The sequence below is a fragment of the Zalophus californianus genome, chromosome 1 (assembly GCF_009762305.2).
Source record: "Zalophus californianus isolate mZalCal1 chromosome 1, mZalCal1.pri.v2, whole genome shotgun sequence".
NCBI classification, from domain to species: domain Eukaryota; kingdom Metazoa; phylum Chordata; class Mammalia; order Carnivora; family Otariidae; genus Zalophus; species Zalophus californianus.
Window position 1 is genome coordinate 54,159,474 of NC_045595.1, and position 19,481 is coordinate 54,178,954.

The window sequence follows — 19,481 nt, forward strand, 5'->3', positions numbered from 1 at the left end:
GTGCTGCCTCCACTCAGTAGCAGTTTATTTTCAGGCAAGTTACTTAACTTCTCTGGGTCTTAATTTTTCTCAGTAGCAGTTTATTTTCAGGCAAGTTACTTAACTTCTCTGGGTCTTAATTTTTCTCATCTGCTAAATGGGTATAGGGTTATGAGGATTAAGTTAGCTAATACATGTAAAGCATTTAAATTGTACTTAGCACACACAGTAAATAGATGTGCTTAATAAATGTTAGCCATTGGTACTGTTCAAGTACTAAGGATAACAGAGATTTGTCATATTTGACAATACTTCAAGAGAGTGGAAGGCAATATAGCACAGACTCTAGAGTCTTAACTGAATTTAAATTCTGGCTCTACCATTTGTTGGTTGTATGATGTTGGGTGAGATACTTGACCTCTCTGAGCTATGGTGTGCTCAACTACAAAACTGAGTAATAATTCTTACTTCATGGAATTGTGAAGATGAAATAAAATAATAATAATAATAATTTGAAGAGCTCAGCAAGAGTATCTCTGGAACACGCTCCAAGTACTCTTCCCCAGGGTCTATAATTCTAGATTACTACAGGTATCAGGTAAATTTATCCCATGCTAAACTTTTACAATAGGCTGCGCTGGCAGTGATGTCTAGCGCATTCTTACTAGAGTCACCTGAACTAACGAAATCCTCTGCCTAGGGCATTCAAGAATCATTGTAATATTGCTGTAGTCTGTTTTTCTAGCCTAATCTCTCCCTACTGCCTTGTGCATAGTCAAATGTTTCAGTCAAATTCAATTATTTAGATGATTTGCTATTCCCTACCTTCATGTCTTTGCTTGTTCTGTTTTCTTTTTTTAAATATTTGACAGACACAGCGAGAGAAGGAACACAAGTAAGGGGAGAGAGAGAGGGAGAAGCAGGCTTCCTGCTGATCGGGGAGCCCGATATGGGGCTTGATCCCAGGACCCTGGGATCATGACCTGAGCTGAAGGCATACACTTAACGACTGAGCCATCCAGGCGCCCTTGTTCTGTTTTCTCTACCTGAAATGCTGCCCCCTCCAGATCTCCTCCTGCATGTCTCAAAAGCCCTACTTTTTTCACGTACTGTTTTCTTCATGAAGCTTTTTCTCATCCTTTCTCCAAAATCAGAACACTGTGTCTTCCTCCTTTGAATTCTGCCTAAAACCTTTACTTAGTATTCTGTATTTCATCTAATCTAAGAGGTCACTGATTGTAAAATACCATTATTTTATATACCACTAAGAAAGCAAAAAATGCTTTCAAGTTAAGCTGACACATCATCAATTATAAGACACATCCCCACCTCAGAGATGTTAACATGTGAAAAAATGTATGCTTCAGAGTTGACAACATATGGTAGTTCTTTGTGAATGTGTCTGAGTCACATCCTCCAACTGGATGGTAATTTCCTTGAGGGCAGTGAGGGACTGTGATTTACTCATTTTGTATCTGTAACTGTAACTAGCACCTAAGAGGCATTCATTAAGTATATGATTGGTTGGAAATAATAATGATATTTTAATAAATGTCCAATTTTCAGAGACATGTGGATTTAGTAGCCCTCAGTTTGTCTAGCCTTTATAGAAGAGTTAGTGCCTTCGACTGTTGACCCTTTGAATCATCTCTGGCATCTGGCTTCTGGGCAAGTAGAAACTGGGACGTAAAGCTAACTGCCGAGTAAATCGTGATTGAATGGGCTGCCAAGGTGTGGTGGTTGAATGGAATTTGCAACCAAATGCAATTCTTAACCATTATTTTTCTCCCTCATACACAAGCAGTGTTTCATAATGGAAATAAAGTTTGCTTTCCTGGCCATTAGCAGACCTCATCATTTTGATTCCTAATTGTCCTTTCGTCTTGTCTTGTCTCCTGTTTAGTATATATGACCTCGCATTTAAGCCTGATGGAACGCAACTGATTTTGGCTGCAGGAAACAGATTACTGGTAGGATTGTGTCTGAGTTTCCTTTTTAAATGCTTTTTTCCCTCTCCCTCTTGTAGATGCTCTGAAATCTGACCCCCCTTTTTTTAAGATAAAAAAGGCAAGGGCGGAAAAACCAGTCATTACTTTTTAATAGGGAAGGAAATGGGCTATTTAAAACAGGTAAGTAAACTGTCTATCAGATAGGAACCTGTGAACAATACCTCCTTTGGAGTCATTAATTTTTCCCTTTTTACTTTGAGACACCCATGAAAGTTGAAAACAATCAAAATGCCTTTGAAAATGGACTGGTGTCAGTTCACATTTTGTCCCCCTGAAAAATTCAAGCAACAAGACTGAAAGGGCCCCCTCCCTGAGAAGCCAGATAGCCTGACCCCAACTTTTAGGCATTGGCTTACCTAAATAATTCCATATGGATGCTGTCCTTTTTTCATATTTTCAAAGAATATAAGCTCCCTCTGGAACCTATCCCAATATATACAAGTAATTTTCAGAGAACTCTTTATGTTTGACCTAAAAACCTTTGTATGATCTCTCCTTCCCCCTCCGTAAGTCCACTTCCCCTGGCTCTGTTGTCTCGAGATATGCAGACTGACTGATCTCCAGTCTCTGTATGGTAATTACATAATCTTAAAGCCCTGGTTAAATTGTTCTACAGACTTCTCGCCAGGGTAAACAATCCAAATCCTTTTACTTTTTTCTCAAAGGTTATCTTCTCCAACACTAACCATTTCTGGAGAGTTTTGCCTTGATTACTCAGATAGTGTGTTTTTTAAATTTCCACATATTTATAGATGTTACAGTGCTACAAAATATCCTAAATCCAAACTACAGCTAATTTTTATAATATTTCCTTTGATTTGCAAACCTGGAGTTCAGGTCTTTGACTTTCAAACTCTTGATAGCAGATATGAAACATCCCTTTACGGGCCGGGCTAGTACTAAAATTTAATCATGTTGTAGCTGGCTCTTTGTGTGTGCTAGCTTTATTTGGGAGGGTCTAGCTTGATTGGTTATATATCCAAATTGAGTGAACTTTGTAGAGAAGTTCCACAGAGTGAACTTCTGTTTCTCAAGGATTAATGGCATGTTCCTGGACATGTCATTCACAGAGTTGGGACCTCTACTTTTTGGGTTTGTCCACTTCTCTCACATTCTTTCTGGTTTCTCAGTGTAGTTTTTACTTGATACAAATTTAGAATATTGACAAATATTTTGTTATATAAACAAAAATAGCAGCAACCTGCAGGAATTCTAACTAATGGATGTCATGTGGATAATCTGTACTTTTGTCTCTCTCTCGCTCTTTTTTTTTTATGGGGGGAGGCACAGAGGGAGAAGGAGAGAATCTTAAGCCTGTAGCAGGCGGGGCTTGATCTCACAATCCTGAGATCATGACCTCAGCTAAAATCAAGAGTCGAACACAACCAGCTGAGCCACCCAGGCGCCCCTGTACTTCTGTCTCTTTTTTGCCAGGTTTATGACACCTCTGATGGCACCTTACTTCAGCCCCTAAAGGGACACAAAGATACTGTGTACTGTGTGGCATATGCAAAGGATGGTAAGAGTCTGCTCTGATTTTACACTCTCTGTAATGGTGTCATAGCTGCTCATTTTTCTCCTTAGTCACTCCTTAATACAACTTGCATTGCAGAAGATAGTTAAGTCTCTTGGGCTTCAATTCAATCATTCAAGTCAACAAATATTTATTGAGGGCCATCTATGTGCCAGGCACTATTCTAGGTGCTTGAGATAATTAACTAAATTAAACAGTATGCTGAAAGTAGGGCAGCATAAGGGGAATTGAGAACGTTGGGTGGGGCAGGGGATTGGGTACAGGAATGAGTAGGGTGGTGAGGGTGGGCTTATTGAGACAGGGACAGATGAACAAAGACTTGAGGGTGGGAGGCAGTGAGATTCTGATAGTGGGCATCTAGGGAAAGAGAGCTCCTCGCAGAGGGAAAAGCCATTGCAAAGGCCCTCAGGTAAGAGTGTGCCTTCCAGGGGCTTTGGCAGAGAGAATCAGGGGGAGCAGTAGGGGATATGGGTAGGGAGGTAACAGGTATGGGTGGGGTGGCCAGATCATGTTGACTGTCATAAGGACTTTGACTTAGATTCTTAGTGAAAATAGGGAACCACTAAAGACTTCTGAACAGAGGAGAGATCTAATCTGATTTATATTTTCAAAGGATCCCTCTAGCTGATGTTTTGGGAACAGCCTGCAAGGGGCGAGGGTTGGGGCAGGGAGACCAGTGAAGAAGCATCATCCAGGCAAGTTTTATAACACTAGTGATGGTGGCTCAGACCTCTGAGAGAAGTGGGAGCAGAGGAAATAGTAAGGAGTGGTCAGATTCTGGATATGGTTTGAAGGTGGAGGCAATAGGATTGCCTGACAGATGGTGTGTGTGGTGTGAAGAAAGGAGGGAGGGGTGACTGCAAAGATTTTAACCTGAGCTACTGAAAAGATTGGAGTTGCTTTCTACTGAGATGGGAAAGGCTGCAGGTAGAGATACTTACAGTGGAAGATCAGGAGTTCAGTTTTAGACATGTTGAATTTGAGAAACATTGATGCTGTAGGAGAGAGGGGAAGGACTTGTTAGAACAGAGTCATTGAGTGGGCAAAAGGAGATGGGATCTAGGACTTAGATGGGGCATGGTGGAAGGTAGAGGGTGTCTCCACAGGGGCTGGCAGGTGGAGGCATGTGGTATTAGTAGTCTAATGGAAATTCTCTTCCATTCTTTCAGTGAAATAGGAAGCAACATCACCTCAGAGTGAGGATGGGGAGGGAGGTGTCAGAGAGTTGAGAAAGGAAAAAATTGAAAGTTGCCACTTAGTAAAATGGCTGAGTGGATGTACAGTGAAATCCCAAGTAACATGTAAACTTGCAACAATGTCATTAAGAAATAATTACTTGTTATATGTTCCCTCTCTCTAGTCCCATTCTTTCATAAAGCCCAAATAGTATGGAAATGAAAATCTCATTTGTTGCTCTTGCTTAAAGCCTTTTTCTTTGGGATAAAGGAGCTAGATCTTGACTATGATCCTAAAGCTCCTAGAGATCTATCCTCCACCTACATCCCCTTTGGCCCTTGGTGTTCCATGCTGGTGCCTCTCAGCCCCTCAGACATACCAGGCTTTTACAACCTCAGGGCCTTTGCATATCTTTTCTGTCCTTGTGGATAGGTCTTTAGCTTCTCTTTGTACCTGGCTAAGCTTTGCTCATCCTTTAGGTCTCAACTGAAGGTTCTCCTCCTGAGAATCCTTTCCCTCATCTAAATTAGGTCCCCCAGTTATTCTCTTTCCTAGGACTCACTTCTTAGCACATTATATTTGTGTTGGGTTAATTTCGTTTAACGCCTTCTTTTTCCAATAGACTAAACTCTGTGAATGTAGGGATCATGTGCTTTAATCGCTACCTAATCCTTAGCACAGAACATGATACCTAGCATGTGGTAGGCCCTCAATACATTGTTGTTTACTCAGTGCCAGACAAAGCAAAATTTGAACCCAAACTTCCTGACTGCCATCCAGTACTAATAAGAAAAAGAAGGGGAGAAGCAGCTGACACTTATTAGTTACCTTAAAGAGCTAATTTTCTAAGAAATACTCTTTGGGAAATGCTGGTTTACAATAAATGTGACAGTTTTCTTTTTAAAACACTTTTAGGCAAACGCTTTGCTTCTGGATCAGCTGACAAAAGCGTTATTATCTGGACCTCAAAATTGGAAGGCATTCTGAAGTACACGTAAGTAACCATTTAGGTGTACAGTATTGTTGGTTTGACTCTTACTGAGCTACTATAGCAAAAGCCCCTTAGAAATAATATTAGGAAGAACTTTTTTCTCTGCAATTGAACTTGAAGTTAAGTTGTAGGAGTATATGGTAGGTATAGGAAAGCTGGGTAATGAATACATGAATGAACATTTCTTGAGCATGCCTAGCCTGGCCAGCACTGAGCTAAGAGTTTTCATATAGCTCAGTTTAGTTAATCTGACACCACAGATTCCACCCCACCCAAACCTGTCCCCTTTTAATGTCCCCATTTCAGGGATTGGCCTCACATCCACCCAGTTTCAACAGACAGAAACCTGGGCTCATTGTGCTCCAGGCTTCCTCTCTCTAAGGGCTCTGCTCATGTTCTTCCCTGTTCCTCCACCGAATTAACCCCTACTTGTTCTGCAGATCTCAGGCTCAGATGTTGCTTCTTCTGTGAAGCTGTTTCTGGCCCTCTAGACTCAGTTACGTCTTCTTCCTGGCGTTTCTCACAATTGTAGTTTTACAGTTATTCTGGTGATTGAGTGTTATCTCCCATCAGCCTATAAACTCCATGAAGGCAAACACTGCATCTGTTTTTGCTTACCCTTGTGTTCCTGGTGCCTAGTACAATGCTTGGCCCATAATTAGGACTTAGCAAATGATTTTTTTTCTTTTTAATTGTGGTAAAATACACATAACATAAATTTATCATCATAACCATCTTTTAATTGTACAGTTCAGTAGTGTTAAGTACATTCATGTTGTTGTACAAAACCTCCATAGCTCTTTTCATCTTGCAAAACTAAAACTCCATACCCATTAAACAACAAATATTCCCTGGGCCCTCAGCCCCTGGCAATCACTATTTTACTTTCTGTCTCTATGAATTTGACTTCTCTAGGTACCTTATATAAGTGGAATCATATAGTATTTGTCCTTTTGTGACTAATTTATTTCACTTAGCATAATGTCCTCTAGGTCCGTCCATATTATAGCATGTTCTGTATTCCCTTCCTTTTTTTTTTTTTAAGATTTATTTATTTATTTTAGAGAAAGAGAGTGAGCGAGTGAGTTGGGGGAGGCACAGAGGGAAAGAACCTCAAGCAGACTCCCTGCTGAGCATGGAGCCCAACATGAGACTCAATCCCAGGACCCTGAGACCATGACCTAAACTGAAATCAAGAGTCGGCTACTTAACCAACTGAGCCACCCAGGCACCCCAGAATTTCCTTTCTTTTTATGGCTGAGTTATATTCTAGTGTATGTATATAGGACATTTTGTTTTTCCATTTATCCGTCATCGATGGACATTGAGTTGCTTCCCATTCTTGGTTATTTTGATTGTTGTTATGACCGTGGGTATACAGATCAACAACTTTGAATGACTGAATAAATGATGAATGAGGTTATAAGTGAAGTGTTACCCAGAAGTGAAGAAATAAAATAGATGCTGAGATGCCAGGTGTGGTACATGACTTACTCATCTTTCATTGTTGTCTCAGGATTTGCCGCGTTTCCAGATCTTGGCCTGTAATACCTTTTTTTTTTAAGATTTCATTTATTTATTTGAGAGAGAGAGACCGCACACAGCAGGGAGAGCAGCAGAGGGGGAGGGAGAAGCAGGTTCCCCGTGGAGCAGGGAGCCCAATGCGGGACTCGATCCCAGGACTCTGAGATCATGACCTGAGCTGAAGGCAGACACTTAACCGACTGAGCCACCCAGGCACCCCTTGGCCTTTAATATCTTCATTGCACCTCCGTCCTGTATTTCCAGGCCTCCACAAAGCAATAAGTAACAGCCATTACCCGTGCACCTGGTGCTAGGCTAGGTGCTTTACTTCATTATCTTATCAGTTCACAAGCCAGAGGTACCTAGCGTCCTGGAGGAGGTAGCATTTAAGCTAGGCCAGTCTCATGGGTAATGTCTGAGAGATGAAAATGGTGGGTGAGGGGCAGTCCAGGGCAGGAGAATTCATCCCTGTGCTTTTTGTTGGTCACTTGCATAAGAGCTTATGGTGTGTAGTCAGAGAGACTGTGGGCTCATCATAAAACCTTCAGTTGTAGCCACTGAAACATTTGTGGTTTGCTGCCTAATAATCTATAGTTGTTTACTTCTTAGACACAATGATTCTATCCAGTGTGTCTCCTACAACCCTGTTACCCACCAACTGGCATCTTGTTCCTCCAGTGACTTTGGTAAGTTCTGATTCCCAGTGTCTTGTCCTGGAATTGCTGAAAATCTGGGCAAAAAGTGCTGAAACCCATCCAGAATGTGGTTGTTTCATCCTGAGAGAGTTAATGCTACTTCCCTCCCTTCAATGGCTGAGGGGAGGCTGACAGTTATTCTTTAAATTATGTAGAAACCAAGAGAGTAAATGGTAACAAAGTCTGGTAAGCAATCTGGGAGACATCAGGAAGGGCCCCAGGGAGGGAGATGGTAAGGGTGGGAGAGCACAGGCATAACTTGGTATTGCCGCCTCTGGGAAGCCTTCCAATCTCATCTGTCAGGAATAGGTCATTATGGCCGCCTCTGTGTTCCCAAACATCCATGTGTGTGTGAAATTCTTCACTGTTTCAACTGTGCTTCTTGTGTAGCGTGTCACCATTACTTGTTCAGTGGCTGTAGCTGTCCTTCCTGAGGAGCTGGATGCCCTGAGGAGCTCACTGTGGCCCCATTTATGGCATTGGCATGGTGCTGGCACAGAGGAGAGGCCAGTGAAATGGCCATCGAGGCAGGGGGGGAAGGAGCAGAGGCCTTTAGGTTATCTCTAATCAAGGTCAATTCTGGTTGTCAACTCATCCATTCTTTCTTCCTTGCTGAGTACAACAGAACAGGCATTATCGAGGAATGAGAGGCCGTGTAATCTTTCTCAGTGTTTCACTGTCTTTATCTCAGATGAACACGTTCCTACCCTATTCATCTCATTGACAGAGTTCTGAGGTTCAAAAGAGAGAATATAACAGAAAGCACATTGTATAAATAAAAGGGAAAGTGACTGTCATTCATTAAAAATTTTAGCATTTTCTCCATGTGAGGCACTGGTCTGTGTGCTTACTTTTGTGATTAAAAAGACAAAATAATTAAAAAAAAAAAAAAAGACAAAATAGAATCCCTGTCCTCAAAGAGCTTGTGGTTTGGGGCAGGTGGGGAGGTAGAATTTGTAAAAATATAACATCAAGTAATAATAATAATAATATTTGTTGAATGTTTAAGATGTGATAGGCACTGTGCTGAGAGTTAAAATGAATTCCTATGTGAGCTCTGTGACCACCCCTGAGGTCAGGTATCATTCTCATTCTCACACCACTGATGAAAAAGAAATGGAGCTTAGAGTGGTTCAGTGACTCACTTGAGGTTGCCCAGCCGATAAGTGGTGGAACAAGGGCTTGGAGCTAGGCCATGGGATTGCATCTAGAGCATGATCTGGCAAACAGTGCTAAGGGAGACCCAGGAGGGAGAGGTTTCCTCCACTGGAGGCTCTAGACAGCTCAGTGGGGCATAGATAAGATACGCACAGGTTGAAACATTGGGGGGGGGGCATTCTGGACCCGGGGGAGGGGGAAACAAATAGCTTGCTTGATGTTGCACTTGGCTTTGTAAATACATTATTGCCCTAGATTTACCTTCTTGATCATACTTCATGGCTCAGGCAAAGAGTAGAATTTGCTCATGTTGCCTAGACATACACCTGTTGTAGGGCAATGAGCCACTAGCAGGAGGGAGCAAGCCAAAAGTGGCCAGTGTGCCTTGGACAAGGCATAACCGGGACAGGATCATGTGCTGTGGGTGAGGCCTGGAAGAGGAAGCTGATTTTCAGGAAGCATCGTTCATTACTTCAAATGCTAAGTTGTACTCTGGTTACAATGTGATAGTTAAGAACTGTGAAGTTGCCATTTCTTTTTAGTTAAAGCTCTGAAAAGTTGGCTAGAAATTCACCAATCTATCCTTTTTTTTTTCTTTTTCTTTTGAAATAATTATAGATTCTCTGTCAGTTGCAAAGATGGTAGAGAAGTCTACCAGGAAAGGGGGTCTGGCACAGCGTGTTTATATAGTTTTGCCCTTTCATCAGCTGTGTAGATCACCATTGCCACAAAGACACTCCTTTGTCGCCATTCTCCTCCTATTATTCCCTAACCCCTGGCACCTGATAACCATTAAGCTATTCTGCATCTTTATAGAATTTTGTCATTTTGAGAATGTTATAAAATGGAATCCTATAGTACATGACTTTTTGAGATTGGCTTTTTTCACTCAGCATAAAGCCCTAGAGGTGTAGCAATAGCTTGTTCCTTTTTTATTGCTGAGTAATATTCCATCCCATCTGTCTTCTTTTATATTATTTTATGTTGAAGGCTTGTGGTCTCCTGAACAGAAGTCTGTCTCCAAGCACAAATCCAGTAGCAAGATCACCTGCTGCAGGTAAGTTAAAGGTAGCTCTGAAAGTAGGTTTTACATTCCCTTCTCCCAAACAGACTGTCAAACTCCAGTTCGTTCACACAGTGGAAGAGGTCTTGTGTGACCTAGGTGGTTTGGGCCCCTGTATTTTCTCTTTTCTTTTGTGGTCTTGATGGGAAGGACCCGTGCCTTTGATCATCAAGCAAAAGAGAATGACAAGTTGCCTTCCTGCAATTATCTAGCAACAGGCCTCCTCATCCAGAAGCTACTCAGTGGAGGTTTTCTGGAGGTGCCAGGCTGTCCTTGTCCAGGCAGCATGTATGCTAGAGAAAGCACAGGCTTTGATACTAGACCTGGATTTGAATCCAGATTTAGTCACTGACAGGCTCTGTGACCTTAGGAGGTTCCTCATTTGACAAATGGGGATAAAAATACTGACTTGATAGGGCTGCTATAAAATGCACACAAACTAAGGAGTGTAAAGCAAGCAGCACAGTGCCTGACATACAGTAGAGACTTTATAAATGGTAGCTATTCTGGCCGTGCAGCTTCTGAGTGTAGCCTTTCTTTCATTCAACATCTGTTAAGCACCTACCTATTTAAGAGGCTAGGCATACACCAAGACACAGATTCTGTTTTTAGGCATTCTTGAAGTGGGAGGAGGTTGAAATGGTGATTGGGGAATGGAGGCTGGCCCAGTGATAGGGGCACAAGCTAAGGGCTTTCGTGGAGGTATGTACAGAAAGCTGTGGGAGCTCAGAAAACGGTGCTACTGCCTTTACATCTCACTGTTGATTCTTTTTTTTTTTTTTTTAGATTTTTTATTTGATTTATTTGACAGAGAGAGAAAGCAAGAGAGGGAACACAAGCAAGGGGAGTGGGAGAGGGAGAAGCAGGCTTCCCGCCGAGCAGGGAGCCCGACACAGGGCTCGATCCCAGGATCCTGGGATCATGACCTGAGCCGAAGGCAGACGCTTAGCGACTGAGCCACCAGGCACCCCTCTCACTGTTGATTCTAAAAATAAATGGGGTTTGAAGTTTGGTCCTCTGATTTTTACATCAGGACCAGGATGAACACTGCTGTTGCTGCCTCATCAGACTGTATTTCAACCAAGGCATCATCCTCATTAGTTTTATCTTCTGTGTGTTCCTTTCCCTCTTCCCATGCCCTTTGTTGGTTGTATGAACAGCTGGACAAATGATGGTCAGTACCTGGCTCTCGGGATGTTCAATGGGATCATCAGCATACGGAATAAAAATGGCGAGGAGAAAGTGAAAATCGAGCGGCCGGGGAGCTCCCTCTCCCCCATATGGTCCATCTGTTGGAACCCTTCAAGGTGATCTTATAGCTGTCCTCCTTCCAGGACAAATACTATTAAGAAAAAGGGCTTTCTCTGCAGGCTGAGTTCTTTCTCTCTTCCTAAGGTCTCCATCCATTCAAAACCTTCTCACTCCATTTGACTGATCTGTTTTGGAACCCATTCCATTTGGATGGAATTTTTTAAGAGCCCATCTTGAGTTTTGGAATGAATCCCAGAGATTTTAGCAAAGCAGATGAACTATGTAGGCCAGCCTAACGTGTGTGTGTGTGCACACGTGCATGTGTGCATGCTACAGAAAGCCCATTTCTTTATGAATTAATAGCTCACCTCTTTGCTGTGGCTTTATTTTGGTCTTTTCCCTTTTTCATTTCTTCCCTCCAAGTCTGGGCAGAACATGTGCCCACTGAATAATAAATAGCTATTTCACAAGCCTTTTTTTGCTGCCCTTGCCAAAAACGTAATAATTAAGTCTAGAAATGTCCCCAAAGCCTATAGTTCCACAAATGATTGGCATCTGCCTTCTCAGACCTTACACACTTTTTCCATCTTCTGCCCATGTGACTTTAAAGGTAGACTAATAGCTTTAGGTGCTCTTTATATAATCATCTAATATTAAATTCCCAGTATCCCCCAAAGAGTCCTCTGAAGGTAAAGGACTTAATTGTTTACCAGCCCAATGTCATTTTACAGGTGGTACCTACTTGATTTAGAAGGTTGTTTGATTCCATTGCCTTTCTTACACCAGATTTTTATGCTTCTTCCTGAATAATTATGTCCAGCCCAGAGCTGCACCATGCATGTCTAATGCCTTCAAAGGCCATTAGCCTACCCCAGAGTTCCTGCTGTTTGATTTTGTGGCCACAGATGACTTTGTGGCTTCAGGGTACCATTTTTAATTCATGAGAAGCAGGATGCCCAGTATTCCTGGTTACTGTCCTCTTCCGGGCAGAGTTCAGGGGCTTCTTGACAGGTTTTGAAACTATAGCTTTAGTGCAGTTCTAGGCAATGTGATTGTGAACAGCCACTTACTGTCTACAGCCGATGGGAGAGTTTCTGGATGAACAGAGAAAATGAGGATGCCGAGGAAGTCGTTGTCAACAGATATTTTCAGGAAATCCCTTCCATCCTGAAGTCAGCAGTGTACAGTAGTCAGGGTAGTGAGGCAGAGGAGGAAGAGCCGGAGGAAGAGGACAGCAACTCGTGAGTGTGTCCCGAGGAACAAGAACCCTCCTTGGAGGGGTCCAGGCCCCAGCGTAGACCTGCCAGAGCAGACACTGCTCTGAAGCTCCATTCAAAGTTGGGTTGGGGGAATTGTGGGTGAAAGCTCCTCCAGCAAGGGGGGACACACCTTTATAACTTGTGTTATAAAATTGTTCTTTGGGAAACTTAGGAACTACTGAAAACTCCAAAGGAGAACCAACTTTTCTGTAAAACCCTATCCCATGAGGGAACCGTTGTTAGCATTTTAATGTATTTCCCCTCAGTCTTTTAGTGTGTTCATATGATTAAGTCATATCTGGCCTTCTTTTCTTCCACTTGACCATCATAAAGTGAACTCTTTCTGGTAACATTAGTGGTCCTTTTAAAAACATGATTTTTAATATCTGCATAGGATATGCTGTATAGATACACCATAGTTCATTGAACACTTCCTCTGTTACTGGACACCTTTCTGGCCAGGATGTTCTGATTGGGCAAAAATGATCTAGCTTGGGACTTTCCAAACTGCTCTATGGTACCTGGGGTTCCTTAGAAGGAGGTGGAGGTGGGGGAGCCTCAGATCCCTATCTCTGCTTCAACCAGAACAGCGCCTTTTATTGCTTGCCATGAGTTTTTGTTTTGGTAAAGAGTCCCACTGCCAGGAATAAAAAAGAGCAAAGGGAAAAAGGAGATTGAAAACCACCAATCCAGCTCATGTATGTGGCTTCTGTAAGAAGGCTTACCATGGGCTGGGTTCCTGGATTGTGTTTGGACTACAGTGCAAATCATACAGAGTTCCCCTGCAGGTCTATTCCTGTTAACATCCCTCTCCATCTTTGTCTTTTTTCCCTTAGTTGTGAATTAGTGCCTATATTTGCCAGTTTGCCACCCATGGCTGGGTTTTGCAGATGAGGCTCACTGTGCCTTGCCTGCATATCTAATGGTGCTTCCAGATGACCGCAGGCCCTGGGCTTAAAAAGCTTGAATTAATAAACAAAGAGGAGGCAATATTACCTAGAGTAAGACCAGGTCTCAAGGGCTGGGAATGTCTCTGTCTTGAACTAGATTCCCAAGTAGCTTGATCTCCAACCTCAGCTGAAGAGGTTTCTCCTGTGTGCTGGTCCTACAGCCCTAGTCCCAAGGCGCTGATACTGACAGGTACTCAGTTTCAAAGATAATTGTTGGTCTTAAGAGAGCCCACTATATTTTATTAGATCCAGTGAGAAACCATTTCACCTGTTCGAGAAACCCTACTATGAGAGAACTTAGCTTTAGGTGTTAATTTTCCTTCTTCAGGAAGAGCAAGCCAGCTTCCCCTTTGTCCATTAAAAAATCAGATAGCCCATGCCTTTCCACGGCAATAAACTTGTCTCTCCACCATTTCCCCACATTTATAGTACATAAGTAAAAAGCACTCTTGGGTCTATCACCTTGCTCTTTCTTAGCACTGCTCTCAGGAAGACTTGAAATGAGGGGTTTAGCCTCTTCACTGTGGCAGAGCCACATAGTAGGGCATTAAATAACAGATCCCAGGAGGATCACCTTGCCTCGTCCCCCTGGACTGATTGATGGGCTGGCCCACATTACAACTTCTGGCCTCCGTATTGCTGTATAACATTTGGCAATCTGACAGCCTGGCCAGCACTTTCTTTTTCCTGTTGTTTGTTAAACCCTTAGGGCTACAGTTATCAGTAGGCCATGGCCCCACATAACCTCTTTTGTCTTCTGTTGATTAGAGAGGAACATAATGACATCCTGGCTGTAGCTGATTGGGGACAGAAACTCTCCTTCTATCAACTAAGTGGAAAACAGGTATGTAGCTCTATACAAATCCAGTGGAAATACAGTTTTGGTCATGCCTATTATAATCTGTTTTCACTTTCAAAGATTATATTATTAGTAATTATACTTTATTATTGTTAGCTCCTGTTTATTGAGCATTTACTTTAATACCAGGTACTGTGCTCAGTGTTATTACATACTTTATCTCATTTAATTCTTTTTTTTTAAAGATTTTATTTATTTATTTGAGAGAGAGAATGAGATAGAGAGAGAGCATGAGAGGGGAGAGGGTCAGAGGGAGCAGCAGACTCCCTGCCGAGCAGGGAGCCCGATGTGGGACTCGATCCCGGGACTCCAGGATCATGACCTGAGCTGAAGGCAGTTGCTTAACCAACTGAGCCACCCAGGCGCCCCTGTATCATTTAATTCTTACAAAACCCTGTGAAGTAGGTACAATTGGTTATCAGCTTTGTAGAAATGAGTAGGCAGGACTCAGAGCAGTGAAATAAAGATTATGCCTAAGGTCCCACACTGCTAGCAAATGGGTGGCACCTGATATTGAAACCCAGATTGTTTTGACTCTAAAGCCTAGGTCTTAGTTATGACTCTATCTTCCCTTATTTGCTTTATGCATTCTACAAACATTAATGAGCATCCACTGAGGCCAGCATTTCACCTGTGCTAGGAGCTACTGACAGAGCTGTTAATGCCTCTGCATTTAGGCTGGTAGGGGCACAGTTGATAGCCACTAGCCCCAGTGCAGCATGATACATGGCGTCTTAAAGAGATGTACAGATAGACTGTTACACAAAAGAGGGACACAAAAGAGGATAACATCACTGCTTGGTGGAAATGGGAGATTTTGTAGAGGTGACCTTTGAGCAAGATAAACAGGAATTTGCTAGGCAGAGTACTATTGAGAATAGTGTTTCAGGCAGAGGAAATAGTATCTGCAAAGGCAGGGAAGAATGAAGACATATGTCAACTCGGAATAGCAGGTTGTTCAGAGTGACTGGATCCCAAGAACTGTGGACAAAAATGGAACTAGAAAGGAAGATGGGGACATGATTCTAAAAGACCTGAGTCATGTGAATTAGGAGTTTGAACTTCATATATTGTAAGTATTTAGGAGGCATCAGTTTAGGTAGGGAGTGACTTGATCAGATTCCTGTTTCAGAAGAATTCCTTGTTTCTGTGGAGGGTGGATTAAAATAGAACCTGGTGGTGGGAAAACCTGTAAGGCTGGAGACACCAAGGATTAGAGTGAAGGTGGTATGGATGGCTCAAGCCAAGCAGGTGAGAAATACAGCCTGTTCGGTGGAGCCTGTGTTTAACAATATCCTTATTCCTCAAAACATGTCCTGCTAGAAAGGAGGTGTTTCAGTTATGTGTAGCCCAGCTTTGAGGCCATTTCTTTTCTACCTCATCTTACCATTGGTCTTTTTTTTTTTTTTTTGTAGCTGAGTAGAGAAAAGATAAGTGAAGTGTCTTCTGAGTTTGCCTTGGCTGATTACCCCAAACCCTCACTTTTAATTATCTTGCATCTAGCCCTGGCCTATCTATTCATTCATTTAATGTGTGTATATCATTATTCAACAAATATTTATTGGCATATCTATTGTGTACAAGGCACTGGGCATGGGTATTGGAAGTTTTTGGGAACAAATAACCGCACTACACTGGGAAGGAATGGAGTCTTGTTGCTATAGTGAAAATAAAAAAGAACCTGACTTGGTGGTCAGGGCCATGGGCAGTATCTTGCATGTATGTAGCACTAGAGTTCATGCTGTGGCCCAGAGTTTTTGAATGATAAGCAACCTCACTCTGCTGAGATAACCCAACTGGCTTGGGACAGTAAAATTGTTTCCTTAGTGGGGTGTCTTATTTAAATCTGGGAAGATTTAGAATTAAATATAGGATGATGAAGTAAATCAAGCCTACACTTTCGTGTTAGGTATAATTTGTGTATTTTTGACATTTTAAGTGTTTGTAATGTTTAAGGGTATCTGGATTAATGATAATAATAGCTACCATTTATTGAATTTTAGGCATCGTATAAACTCTTTACAAGGTTAACTCTTAATCTTTGTAACAACTCTGTGAGGTATGTATTATTATCACCACTTTACATGTTAGAAAATTAGGTACAGGGCAATAACCACCCAAAGCCGTACAGGGTAATAGTGGCTAAGTCTGGTTTGGAACCCAGGCAGACTGATGTTAGAATCCATATTAGAATATCTATCAGATCTGTCTTGTGATGACCATTCAAAAGTTGTAATTGAGTAATCAATTTTATACATCCAATTTTAAATTGAAAGGTATAAGAAATTTTTAGTTAAGCACCTAAGTAATATTGGAATGTTAAAGAGATTCATTATATTTTCTGGCTTGTGGGGGTGGGGGATAGTTACTGGTCTTCTTGAATCTATATACTTATGTTTTTTTGGGGAGGGTATGTGCTACGGTGAGCACTGTGAATTGTGCAAGACTGTTGAATCACAGATCTGTACCTGTGAAACAAATAATGCAATATATGTTAAGAAAAAAAAAAAAAGAAGAAGATAGCAGGAGGGGGAGAATGAAGGGGGGGAAACTGGAGGGGGAGACGAACCATGAGAGACGATGGACTCTGAAATACAAACTGAGGGTTCTAGAGGGGAGGGGGGTGGGGGGATGGGTTAGCCTGGTGATGGGTATTAAAGAGGGCACATTCTGTGTGGAGCACTGGGTGTTATGCACAAACAATGAATCATGGAACACTACATCAAAAACTAATGATGTAATGTATGGTGATTAACATAACAATAAAAAATTTAAAGAAAAAAATAAAAATATATACTTATGTCTTTATTCTTCCACCAAATGTGGAATAATTTTTTTGTTATTTCTTCACATAATTTTTCTTCTTCATTCTCTCCTTTTCTTCTGGGTCTCCAGTTACATATTAGACCTTTTGATATTGTTCTCCAGGTCACTGAGGCCCTGGTCATTTAAGTCTTTTTCCCCCCCTGCTCTGATCTGTTGCTCAATCTTCAACTTCATTGACTCTTCTGTCATCTGTAATATTTCTGTTAAGCCCGTCCAGTGAATTTTTGTTTCACTTACTGCATTTTTCAGTTCTAGATTTCCATTTGGTTCTTTTTTACTATTTGTCCATTCATTCTAGGAATATTTTCCTTTATATCCTTGACCATAGTTATAATAGCTGTTTTAAAATTTCATCTGCTAATTCGTATCTGAATTATCTTGGGGTCAGTATCTACTAATTGTCTTTTCTCTTGAATATGGTTCACATTTTATGCTTTTTGGAATTTTGGGTTATATTCTGGACAGTGTAAATGATGCATCATAGGGATTCATTTCTGTTATGTTCCTCTGAGGATTACTGTGTAGTTGTTTTTGTTTTGTTTTTTTGTTTTTTTTTAATATGGAACGCTTCATGAATTTGTGTGTTATCCTTGCACAGGGGCCATGCTAATCTTCTCTATAGTGTTCCAGTTTTAGTATTTGTGCAGCTGAAGGAGCACTGTAGTAGGGTTTTAATGTTTAATTTATTTTATTTATTTTTTTAAGATTTTATTTATTTGAGAGAGAGCAAGAGCAAGAGAGATCACAGAGGGAGAGGGAGAAGCATACTCCCCACTGAGCAGAGAGCCTGATGCAGGGCTTGATCCCAAGACCCCAAGATCGTGACCTGAGCTGAAGGCAGACACTTAACTGACTAAGCCACCCAGGCATCCCTATAGTTGGGTTTTTTAAAAACAAGTAGTTAACTTTGCTGGATTCAACATTCAGAGTCCCATGTTTCCACTGGAAGCAGCAGCTGAAATCTCTATTGAGTTCTTTAGCCTTGCTAGGCTGCCTAGCATCCGCCTCACATGTGTGTAGTTCAAAGAGTTCCAGATATTCAACAGAGTGTATGTGCAGAATTTTGGCTCTCCCTCCTCTCTCTCTCCTCTGTCTCTTTTCTGGGATTTCCCCTCATTTTTAAGCTGTTATAGACACTCCAAATTCTGTGCTCATCCAGCAGGGTGCTGATAGGGCCTGCCCTTAGGCAAAAAGCTGTTAAAAAAGTGAGACACTCACGTAGTGCAGTCCTTTCTTCCAAATACCCATGTGTCTTAGTTTTTGTCTGCTTCTGGTTGCTCTTCTGTGGTGCCTTCAGGTGGTTGTAATTTATAGTTGGTCCAGAGTTCATAGTTGTTACCTGCAGGAGAGTTGGCCCAATGAGAACTAGGAAACCATTACCAGAAGCTGCAAGCCTTCCATGTCATGACTCATAAGATTTTTTTAAACTTTCAGGCACCTGTGTGGCTCAGTCAGTTAAGCGTCTGCCTTTGGCTCAGGTCATGATCTCAGGGTCCTGGGATCGGGTCCCACATCGGGCTCCCTGCTCAGCGGGGAGTCTGCTTCTCGTTCTGCCCCCTCCCCCCACCGCCGCTCGTGCTCTCCTCTCTCTCTCTCGCAAAAATAAATAAAATCTTTAAAAAAAAAGGATTTTTTTAGTTTTCTTACTAGATTTACTATCATTATATAAGTACTAGGGGAAATTTTGTTGTTAGACATTTGAAATTCTTTTTTTTTTTAAGATTTCATTCATTTATTTGAGAGAGAGAGTGCTCATGCACGAGCAGGGGGGAGAGGCAGAGGGAGAGGGAGAAGCATGCAGGTTTTTAGAATTATTTCCTTAATAATCTAATAGTTTAATAATGGCAATCATAAATACTCTTTTTATTCACAAAAAGTTCCCTCAGGGGCAGCAAAAACTCCAGTGACAATAAGGAGCTTGGACTTTAATGGGTGGTAAGGGGAGTGGGGGACATCAAATTAGCCCTGTTAATTTTTTTTAAAGATTTTATTTATTTATTTATTAGAAAGAATGAGAGAGAGAGAGAGAGCATGAGAGGAGGGAGGGTCAGAGGGAGAAACAGACTCCCCACCGAGCAGGGAGCCCAATGTGGGACTCGATCCCGGGACTCCAGGATCATGACCTGAGCCGAAGGCAGTCGCTTAACCAACTGAGCCACCCAGGTGCCCAGCCCTGTTAATTAAGAGAGCAGTGAGAGAAGTGCTGT

General features: G+C 41.9%; 1 protein-coding gene and 1 non-coding gene across 6 annotated transcripts in view; one reads left to right on the forward strand and one right to left on the reverse strand.

Moving 5' to 3' along the window:
* Positions 1–19,481, forward strand: part of IFT122 (intraflagellar transport 122) — a 68,889-nt gene that overhangs the window by 5,287 nt on the left and 44,121 nt on the right. For 3 of the 5 annotated variants that reach the window (XR_003518028.2, XM_027583743.2, XM_027583744.2), the window contains exons 2-9: positions 1,883–1,949; positions 3,423–3,507; positions 5,614–5,692; positions 7,823–7,899; positions 10,057–10,123; positions 11,290–11,436; positions 12,460–12,621; positions 14,358–14,433. Coding sequence is in view for 4 of the 5 variants with exons in the window: in XM_027583743.2 (XP_027439544.1) it covers positions 1,883–1,949; positions 3,423–3,507; positions 5,614–5,692; positions 7,823–7,899; positions 10,057–10,123; positions 11,290–11,436; positions 12,460–12,621; positions 14,358–14,433 (760 nt within the window). In the remaining variant the exon portion in view is untranslated. The remainder of the gene's footprint in view (positions 1–1,882; positions 1,950–3,422; positions 3,508–5,613; positions 5,693–7,822; positions 7,900–10,056; positions 10,124–11,289; positions 11,437–12,459; positions 12,622–14,357; positions 14,434–19,481) is intronic. The other 2 variants (XM_027583745.2, XM_027583746.2) reach the window with 1 other exon arrangement.
* Positions 17,828–17,933, reverse strand: LOC113919037. Its single transcript, XR_003518781.1, has one exon. It is a non-coding gene; the product is annotated as a U6 spliceosomal RNA (small nuclear RNA).